At 41.8% G+C, this 11,015-nt stretch overlaps 1 protein-coding gene across 1 annotated transcript; it reads left to right on the forward strand.

Annotated features, from left to right (window-relative positions):
* The first annotated feature begins 9,398 nt into the window (after nt 1–9,398).
* Nucleotides 9,399–10,142, forward strand: LOC110581759 (proteasome subunit beta type-5-like). The gene has a single exon (XM_044920656.1). The coding sequence runs from the start codon at nt 9,399–9,401 to the stop codon at nt 10,140–10,142; it is 744 nt and encodes a 247-aa protein (XP_044776591.1).
* Nucleotides 10,143–11,015: the final 873 nt, after the last annotated feature.

Below are 11,015 nucleotides of genomic sequence, written 5' to 3' on the forward strand. Positions count from 1 at the left end.
GATGTGGTATGGAGGGGAAGAATCGATATTCTTGCTTCCAACAGTGTTCAAAGAAGCTGAGAAGACCCATCAAGGCTTATTTGAGAGGCATTATACCACTTTCCTCTTGGAGATATTTTCACCTTCTTAACATTGCCAGACCAGGTTAAAATAAAATCTGATCTGACAATAACTCAGGTGGTGTCTTTTGTTACTGTTTTTAAATCAAGATGAGAATCAGATGCTGTGAAACACAGCCTCAGCAAACGGGTCATGGAAGGCTAGCATATCGTTTACTGCTCGATCTGACATCTTGTTGCTGGACATGAGGATTCTGAAAAAGAGGCCACCTGCCTTCAGTGGAGTCTTTCCTCCTTCTTTTAGTTCACCTCCAATTCTTCTCTTAGCCTGGTCTTGGCGAAGAAATCATTTGATTTTGAAAAAAGGATCCCTTTTTCTGCTCTTTATGTTCCTTATTTGTAAAATAAGTAGGCTAGAGACTCTCATCGCTGTGTCTAGCCCTGAGTCCCATCATGTTAAGGGTCCTCTGCCCATTGCTTGGAACAGACTTGGACATTCATATCTACCATAGGTATTTCTAATATAGATACATTTACGCTATCAAAATCCAGGTCTCTACTTTGTTCTTGGCCAGACTGAATCTCTCTTATACATGATACTTAAATTCATCATTTCTTAAATGTCCAGTCCTCTTTCTTTTTAAAACACTCTAATATGCTTATTATTTCAACCATTTATATTTAACATTAAAGTTTAATCATGAAGTTGTTAACCATAGAAAATTATTAAATAAGTGAGTTTGGAATGAGCATGGAACAGCTGAAAAAAAAATGAGTGAGTATTTCAGAATGAGCACTTTGGAAAAGAAATTTATGCATAGAAAACAATGGAGAATTACAATTAAGAGCTCTGGGGATCTCAAACTGATTTGTCCAGCTATTACATAGTCATTTCAATTTAAATTAAAATTGTAACTATTTTCTAGTCTACTAAAAATATGAGGTGTCACATTAAGAGTTTTAATGGTGCGTTCTCTGGGGAATGCAAGAATGCAAGATTGTAGCACATAAATAACTATATAGAGAAGAGTGAATAAATTCTCTGCCAAAAATGAATATGATAAAAACAGAAATGACAGTGGATTATTTTATTCCCTCTAGTGAAGCGCAGCTCACACATTAGAGCAAAGAAACAGTTCATAGGGTATCTAATTCTGTATCACTTTGTCAGAGCTGATGAAAAGAACAACACAAAAAATTTTAACTGGTTGATGAACTCAGGCATAAATGAGGCCATATATTTTGTTCCCAATGTAAAAAAAATTTTAGCCATAGGAAGTAGGTTGATATTAATATTTGATAGCCCTGGTTCATAGAAAATTGGATTAGTCAACGTTTTAACCACTGTAGAACATGTTTAAGGCAATCAAAAACTTCTGGAGGGGAAAAAAAGATTAAAGTCAAAAGCAGGAGATGTAGCTACATGGAGTAGGCTAAATCCTGATGTGTGTGTGTGTGTGGTCGTGTATGCTAGAATGGCTGGTCAGAGTGGTTGGTAGAACACAGAAGATTTGGGATTTTATTGTAATACATGTGAATTATAGATAAAAGAAGTGGTATCTGGACATCTGGATAATGGGGAGAGTTAACTGACGTAAGAACCAGGTGCAAGAGAGTTACTATAAGTTTGGTTGAGCTTCCAGGTAGCCAGGATAAAAAGGAAATTGGTAGGTTTCATACATCTTGTTGTCATATCAATGTCTTCCTGTTCCTAAGTTCTTGGAGGAATTTGTTGTTTGGAGCAGTAGTTCTCAAACTTGAGTACACTTAAGAATTATCTGGCCTCTGGAGATTCTGTTTAACTTGTCTAGGATGGGATGTGTGCATCAATATTTTTTTTAAAAGCTCCTCAGGTGGGTTTGATGCACAGCCAGGCTTGTGGGTTAGTGGTGTAGAACCTTACAGAGAACAAATGACTAATCGCTGTTCAGCAGAAGATACAGAAACTCTTTATACAACCAATTATCATATTGATTCTTAATATAAGAGGAGTATTGATTTGTAGTTCAGTGAAGGCATTTCTAAAACAATTCAAATCCAGTTTTCCTGCCACATAAAATTACAGGCATCTGTACTTTGAGTAATCCATTCCTGAAAAACCAGACATTTTGCATACACGTGCTAGCTGGGAGCCAATTTTTATTATTTTATTTTATTTATTTATTTTTTAAAGATTTTATTTATTTTTTGACAGAGAAAGACAGCGAGAGAGGGAACACAAGCAGGGGGAGCAGGAGAGGGAGAAGCAGGCTTCCTGTCAAGCAGGGAGCCCGATGTGGGGCTCAATCCCAGGACCCTGGGATCATGACCTGAGCTGAAGGCAGACGCTTAAGGACTGAGCCACCCAGGCACCCCCAATTTTTATTATTTTAAATAGGAAAAAATTACAATGTATTAAATGCAACCCAAATCCCTCAACTAAATTTTACTGAGACAGTCAAATTCCTTTATAAACTTAAGTTACAAATTACCACATTAGGATATAAAAACGCTTACAACATTCCTTCCTGTCATTAAATGATACATAGGTTTTTAATGGTCATTTGTGCGCAGTGACAAAGCTTCTTTTAGGACTAGCCCCATCTGAGACACACTTCCTTTTTATTGTTTCCTGATGCGCTGTTCAAATTTTGTTCGATTCTGATGGTCTACCAATTATAGTTGGAAGAAACTTGAGGCTTTTCTCAAACACAATGTCACAGTTTTTGTGATATATTTTTTAATGAATGAAAATTTTTTCCTTTGTGAATATTGGCTTAAATATTATATTGAAAGATATGTATATTCTATGATATTTGGTCATTCCTATTCTGAGGGGCATTCTAGCAGGGAAATGCTAAACAGGGAGATATTCTACTTAAAAATGCATTTAGGGGGTGCCTGTTTGGCTCAGTTGGTTAAGCGACTGCCTTTGGCTCAAGTCATGATCCTGGAGCCCCAGGATCGAGTCCCACATCGGGCTCCCTGCTCAGTGGGGAGTCTGCTTCTCCCTCTGACCCTCCCACCTCTTATGCTCTCTCTCTCTCTCTCATTCTCCCTCTCTCAAATAAATAAATAAAATCTTTAAAAAAATGAAAATGTATTTAGGGTCACCTGGGTGGCTCAGTCGCTTAAGTATCCAACTCTTGGTTTTGGCTCAGGTCATGATCGAGCCCTGCATCTGGCTCTGCACTCAGTGCGGAGTCTGCTTCAGATTCTTTCTCTTCTCTCTGCCCCTCCCTGCTTGCTCTCGCTCTCTCAAATAAAATCTTAAAAAAAGAATAAAAATAAAAATGCATTTAAAAAGTCCAAGGTGGATAACCAGGCTTGAGAATTGAATTAGTAAGGATATTTTTTGGCTGCAAGTAACACAATACCCTCCCTCATTAAAGTGGGTATTCGTGGCAAGAAGTCCAGAGGTGGATGGTCACAGAGTTGGTCCAGCAGCGTAATGTTGTAATCAAGGGCTATAGCTATTCCCACCTGCTTGATGCTTTACTCAACTCATGGTGTTGGTGTTGTCTCCCTTCATGGTCACAAGATGACTGCAGCAGCCCAGATACCATGCCTTCTGTCAACAGAGTCCGGAAGTAGGAAGGGATGGCAGTGAGAGAACTCCTCTTATTCAGTCTCTCTTTATATCAGGAGCAAAGTCCTTCTCACAAGCCTTCAAGCAGAATTCTAACATCTCATTAGCAGAAATGGGCTATATGGCCATCCATAGCTATAAAGGAGGCTGGAAGAATGGTTATCTTGCATCTACAACCTCCATCATGCAGGGAATCTGATGGGGGAGAAGAAAGGCTGGTGGGAAGGTCAATAGAGTCTAGATTCTATCATTAATGAGCTGTGTGTCCTTGGGCAGGTCTCTTGCCCTCCATAAATTGATAGGGTTTCTGACAGAGCACTTCTGCTTGCATTTTAAGATGTTACTTACAAAGGTTTGTCTTGATTGGAAAAGAGAATGTCTATGGAGATTGCCAGAGCACCTTGGCATATAAAAATTGCTAACAAGTTCTACAGCAAAGAGAACAGTTTACCTATCCAACCCAGTGTTCCCAAGATGTATTTGACCATAGAACCTTTTATATAAACCAGGAACTTGTGCATCCAGTATTCTGTGGAACTCTCCAGGAAACACTGCCCTGTTAGATTGAAGTTTCTTAAAGATAGGGTCTTCATCTTTAAATTTCTCAGAGTACTCAGCAGAGTTTCCAGATACACACTGCTCATCCTTCATCAAGGCTTTAACTTCACTTCCTCAGGGAAGACATCTCATCCATCCAAACTAGGACAGAAGATACACATGTATATTTCCTGACCTATTTTGGCATTTATCCTGTATAAATATATCCTATCTTCCTCCTGTAATGTATAGATACCTCAATTGCAAAAACTTGTAATTTGTTATCATGAGTATATATGATCTGTCTTGCCAATGGACTTGTATTTACGTACAAAGTGGTTTTGAGGATCAAATGAGTCAGGAGGCGTAAATGTGCTTTAAAAACTGAAATGGAATCTTTTCAATAAACCCAAAATATGCAGTTGGAGATGGGGGGAGGTAAAAGCCTACAAAGAAGCCAAACCACAGGCATTACCATGAAATCTGATGGCCATCATTCTGCAGCCATCATCATCCCCTCGAACACCCAGACCTCTCCTGCCTTCCCTGCAAAGAGCACTCAGTCCCATGCTGCCACAGCACCTGGCTCATCTGCACTCTGCAGGTGTGTTCAAAGTCATTTCGCTCCTTGTTCCTTATCTGCCCTACCTGGAGACACTCAGACTGTGTGAAGGACATTATCAGGGCCGCTGTAGGGTGACTCTGGTGACTGAATAATGCATGAAACCAGCAGTGGCCAAGGAGGAGCCTCCCCAAGTGGGTGGTGGGTTGAGGACAGGGTCTGGTCTCCATCTGTGGGGACCCGACTTTCCTATCCGTGGGGTCTTTCAGATTGATGGCTCAGTCCATATGGATGGAGTTCCTTTAGTAGGTTTCTTGAAATGTTTATTAGCTGGAAACAGGTATGGACTGACAAATTAGACAACAGTGCTTAATGGTTTACAAAGGGTGCCCATGTCCTTCCCCTTCATTTCACTGGGGCCTCACAAATTGCTCTGGGAGGTAGAGGGGTCAAGGGTTGTTATCTATCATCTATTGACAGGGAAACCGAGACCCCAAGAAAGCATGATTTGCCCAAGAGAAGATCAGTCTTCTGGGCGACTTATTATTTTTTTAATGTTCCTAGATTAACTGAATCCACAGTACTTTTCTGTTCTTCAGCCAAATTGGAACGTTTCTCCTGCTCTCCTATTCCTATTTAAAATAAAAACATGGGGGGGGCGCCTGGGTGGCTCAGATGGTTAAGCGTCTGCCTTTGGCTCAGGTCATGATCCCAGGGTCCTGGGATCGAGCCCCACATCGGGCTCCCTGCTCAGTGGGAAGCCTGCTTCTCCCTCTCCCACCTCCCCTGCTTGTGTTCCCCCTCTCGCTGTGTCTCTCCCTGTCAAATAAATGAATAAACATCTTTAAAAAAATAATAATAAAATAAATAAAATAAAAACATGGAGCACCTGGGTGGCTCAGTTGGTTAAGTATCTGCCTTCGGTTCAGATCATGATCTCAGGGTCCTGGGATCGAGCCCCTCATTGGGCTCCCTGCTCAGCGGGGAGCCTGCTTCTCCTTCTCCCTCTGCCATTCCGCCTGCTTGTGTTCTCTCTCGCTCTCTTTCTGTCTCTGTCAAATAAACAAACTCTTGAAGATAAAATAAAAACATAACAAATTTATCATCTTAACCATTTTTATGTTTATGATTCAGTAGCATTAAGTACATTCACAATGTTGTACAACCATCACTTCTAATTCCAGAACTTTTTCATCGTGTCACACAGAAACTCTGTACATTGAACATTAACTCCCGACCTCCCCTCCCTCCAGCCCCTGGCAACCATCATTCTACTTTCTTTTTCTATGAATTTGCCTATTCTAGGTACCTCATATAAGAGGAATCATACAATATTTATCTTTTTGTATCTGGCTTATTTCACTTAGCATCATGTTCTCAAGGTCCATGCATGTTACAGCATGTATCAGGATATCCTTCCTTTTTAAGACTGAATAATATTCTATTGTATGTACACACCACATTTTGTTTATCCATTCAGCCATTGATGGACCCTTGGGTTGCTTCCATCTTTTGGCTATTGTGAATAATGCTGCTGTGAACATGTGTACATCCTATTAAGAGTCCCAGCTTTCAGTTCTTTTGGGTATATGCCTAGGAGTGGAATTGCTGGATCGTGTGGTAATTCTATTTAGCTTTTTGAGGACCCGCCATACTGTGTCCCTAGTGGCTGTCCCATTTTACATTCCCATCATCCTTTTCTATTTTTAAGCCAAAATTCATCCTCTGCCTCCAGCATCTCCCATTCATCTCCACTCCCCAAACATCCACCCTGTGTACAAAGCGGATGTGCCTGTCCCACTTATTAGAGGAAAAAAAAGTTGCATTAATAGTTAAAAGTGTGGTATTACGCCGGGTCTGGCAGTAGGTGATTGATGGCCTCCATTACACCCCATTAGATATTTTATTCTTGTTAAATGAAGAGCAGCCAACTTTGTCAAGTATTTTTAGTTCCCTCTGGTCTTATCGGTCCGATCTATTCTTCAGGACGGCCTGTAAATGGCCACATATGGCTGAGTGTCTGCAGGACGGATGGCCATGCAGCTGGCGTTCATTGGCCACCAATTTACCCCGGCCCCCTTCATTGTGAGCCTGACAGCGCTGGGGAGCCTTGTAGATCTAACCAAATATATCTATTTTCTAATTGTCTATTTATCACCTTCTGGGGATTTGTGGGCCTCCTATCTGAAGGCAAAGGGGGGATGGCCTTGAACAATGATCCTTGTCAAGGCTCTCGCTCGCTCTAAATTAGGGCCTAGTTGCTAAATAACTAATTTAGTCCTGCTATCAAGCTGAAAAAGTGGGTATTCAGCACAAAGTGCCAGCTGGGGAATTGATTATGTCTTCTCTCAGCGAGTGTGATAAACCTGCCGCTGAGCCACCGTGGAAGGCTGGAGATGGCTCCCCCAGGGCGGCGGCGTTTCATCATGGAGAATTGGCAGGGGTGCCAGGTCCACTGCCCACGTGGCAGCTGAAGTCTGGGGCACTGGACCTGCCCCGCCATGGCACCTGCGGGGAGTCTGGCCAGCACGGCACCTTCCTGCTCCTGTGGCTTCTGCCTGGAGCCATGGGGATGGTGGCATCTGTCAGAGACGGGACCAAGGTGAGAATTGGGGAGGGGACAAGAAAGTCATCCTGACAGTCCCAATTCCAATTAGACTGAGATTATTGAAGGGAACTCGGCCTGGGGTTGGGGAGGTGGGAGGGAATAAATGGGAATAGGAGGTTCTTAGGAAAGTGTATTAATAACAACTGCCAGATTTTGAACAGAGAAGGGGGCAAGAGACTTATGGATTACTGCCTGAGAAATCTAAGGACAACAAAAACAGTAACAGCAATCAATTACTTAGCCCTCCCCTGGGCCAGGCACTGTACGAGGAGTCTTCAGATCTTTGATCTCTTTGAACCTTCTTAGTATCCAGGCATGTCAGGGTTCCTACCCCAATTGGTACTTGGAGAAAAGGAATTTCAGAAATGTTACCTAATCAACTTGTTGAAGGCTGAACTCTGCCCATAAATTTCTCCCTGACCCCAGTTTTTGTTTTGTTTTGTGTTTTTTTTTTTTTTTTACAATGCCCAAAATGCCTCTATCATTGCTTTACTCAACTGGTCTGGGTGCTGGGGGCCAGAGTGGAGATTCAGTCAGACCAGGCCCTGCCTTCATGGAGCTGATCTGTCAGAGGGGGAGTCAGACAGACCACACGAATACAATACAATTCGCAATACAATCAGACCCAAAGGCCCCTTTGTAACTCAAATCTTTTGAATGGCTCCTTTATCATCCTGAAATTAAATTCACAGATAATACATTACACTTATTTGCATAATTAAAAAAATCAGTATAGCATCTTCACTGTAATTTAATGAAGAAATGAAAGTAATTGTAATAAAATAATATGTATTTCATTATTCAAATGTTTGGTCATAAGTACATGAGAAAGCATCATGAAACATTCGGATGCTCATACTTACTTATAATGAATGTTTGAATTTAAGAAAAAAGAGATAATGTCCAACTGAATGTTGACGACTTTTTCTCTTTCTCGTTGACAATTTATATTGTCATATATATATATTATATATATAATATAATATATTATATATATTATATATATATTATTATTAATATATTATTAATATTAATATATTATTAATATATTATAATATATTATATTATATAATATATATATAATATAATGTATTATATTATAAAATAGGGCTAAAAAAAAAAGATATTGGTCAATATACTTAGAATTGCTTGGAATGTGAAAGCTCCAAGTGCAGACAGATACAAGACTCAGATACCATGAACGGTGCCACCGTGGGTGATGTCATTTTCTGAAATGAGAAAACTCCGAATTGAAGGAAGTAAAATAATCTTTGTGTTTCAATAATGGTTGCATTCCTGGGAAAGTCAGTGTAAATTAAAACCAAGCATGCTGTCCTTTGTGAGTTTGAGTCTAGATTGAGAGGACTATAAACGTTTTTTGACCCACACAGATGTCTGGTTAAAATTCAGATGTTGTAAGTTTGCAAGACAACCCATGCCTTTCCTCACTGGGGGTTGGTTTTGCCCTGCTGAGAATCACTGGACTATATAAAAGACAAGTAAATAAACAAGAAAATAATAAATCGTGATAACAACAATCAAAATAAAACTAGGTGATGGGTTAGAGAGTATTTGAGGAACTACTCAGATTGGGAGGCCAGGGTTTCTGGTTTGGGTTAAGGGGTCCTTCTAAGGCCAGATGTTCCTGGGGGACAAGAGGCAGAAGAGACACAATCATCCTTTGGAGGATTCATTACTCCATGGGGGCAGCGGTGGGGAAAAGAGTATCAGGAAATTGGTCTGGCCAGAGGCCCAAAAGACCCAGGTTGGGAGCTGCTCTACCAGTTACTGAGCGACCTTGAGCAAGCCACTTTTTTCTTCATGAGCCTCAAGTTTTCTCACCTGTCAAATGGAAAGAGTGATGATCGCATTGCCCTCTTTCCAAGTTAATGAGAAGATCCAAAATGATGGGAACAAGTGCTTTGTACACCGTAAAATTTGAACAGGCTTTAGTCTGTGATGGGAAACATTAGAAACTACTCAAAAACCTCCAAAGAAAGGGGACTGGAAACAAAGGCATGGCAAATCACTTAAGAAAGCATTATGTAGGTGCCCTTACTAGACATGGCACTGGCCAGCGTGTTGGAGAGGCCGCTACTGGTGAACGGGCTCGGGTTTTTCGGACTCGGGGGTCGTGCAGATCTGCTGGACCTGGGTCCAGGGAGTCCCAGCGATGGGCTGAGCCTGGCCATGCCCAACTGGGGTGTCGCAGAGGAGCTGAGAATTGAAATGCTTCATGGAACCACCACCCTGGCCTTCAAGTTTCAACATGGAGTCATTGTTGCAGCGGACTCTCAGGCCATAGCCGGTGCCTATATAGCCTCCCAGACAGTAAAGAAGGTGATAGAGATCAATCCCTACCTGCTGGGCACCATGGCTGGGGGCGCAGCGGACTGCAGCTTCTGGGAGCGGCTGTTGGCTCGGCAATGTCGAATCTATGAGCTTCGAAACAAGGAACGCATCTCGGTAGCAGCTGCCTCCAAGCTGCTTGCCAACATGGTGTATCAGTATAAAGGCATGGGGCTGTCCATGGGCACCATGATCTGTGGCTGGGATAAGAGAGGCCCTGGCCTCTACTATGTGGACAGTGAAGGAAACTGGATCTCGGGGGCCACCTTCTCTGTAGGTTCTGGCTCTGTGTATGCTTATGGGGTCATGGATCAGGGTTACTCCTATGACCTAGAGGTGGAACAGGCCTATGATCTGGCCCGTCGAGCCATCTACCAAGCCACCTATAGAGATGCCTACTCAGGAGGTGCAGTCAACCTCTACCATGTCCGGGAGGATGGCTGGATCCGTCTCCAGTGACAATGTAGCTGACCTACATGACAAATATAGTGGTTCTACCCCTTGAAGGAGGGTGGATGTGGCTGCTTGCATTTCATGGGGGGACTATTGCTGGTAGTGTGGATACAGCTCCCTATCCTCCAGGGGAGGGGTCCTCAGTTGTATTGATAATTTTTTTAAGCACTGGTGCCATTGACCTCTATGTGTTACTAGTTGTTAATGACCTGCTGCAGAGGTGATTTTACTTTCTTGGATGTTAACATTACACTACTCGAGCTCAAAAAAAAAAAAAAAAAAAAGCATTATGTAATCATTAAAATGTTGTGAAATAATAGTTAATGTGCAGAAAGACGTCCACAGGGTGAGAAAGCAAGTGACAAAATGATACGGAGAGTATGCTCCTTTGTTTGCAATTAGAAGAGGAAGAGCAAGCAAACAAAACAACCAACCAACAAACAAAAAAGAATTGGAAGGATGTATACCAAAGTACTAACTGATGTTATCTTTGGGAATTAGAGTTGATTGTAATTTTCTTTTTGCTCCACTGTATAATGAACTGTATCATTTTTGTAATAAGAGAACCAAGCCACAAACGTGGATTTTAAGATGCTTGTCACACACCAAGACCATGCTAGAATCACTGGTGCTGTGTGTGGCTGGGGGCCCAGGGTACTGTCTTTCTTGACATTTCACAAGAGATAAGCATTGCGGCTGCTTGCCGTCCAGGGAAAGCTGTGTCTTTCCCAGGAGCAACTGGTTCTCTTTTTGTATTACCCTCTCTATCCTCAGAGCTTGAGTCAGGCAGCTCCAGGTTCTTACAGTCAGAGCTTATGATGATGTCCCAGATTCTGGGCTGGGTACCATTATTTGAATCCTCACAATAACTATGAGGTA

Source organism: Neomonachus schauinslandi, chromosome 13 (assembly GCF_002201575.2).
Source record: "Neomonachus schauinslandi chromosome 13, ASM220157v2, whole genome shotgun sequence".
NCBI classification, from domain to species: domain Eukaryota; kingdom Metazoa; phylum Chordata; class Mammalia; order Carnivora; family Phocidae; genus Neomonachus; species Neomonachus schauinslandi.

Bases quoted from the DNA above. Each gene is read 5' to 3' on its own strand.
- LOC110581759 (XM_044920656.1), top strand. From the start codon at position 9,399: ATGGCACTGGCCAGCGTGTTGGAGAGGCCGCTACTGGTGAACGGGCTC.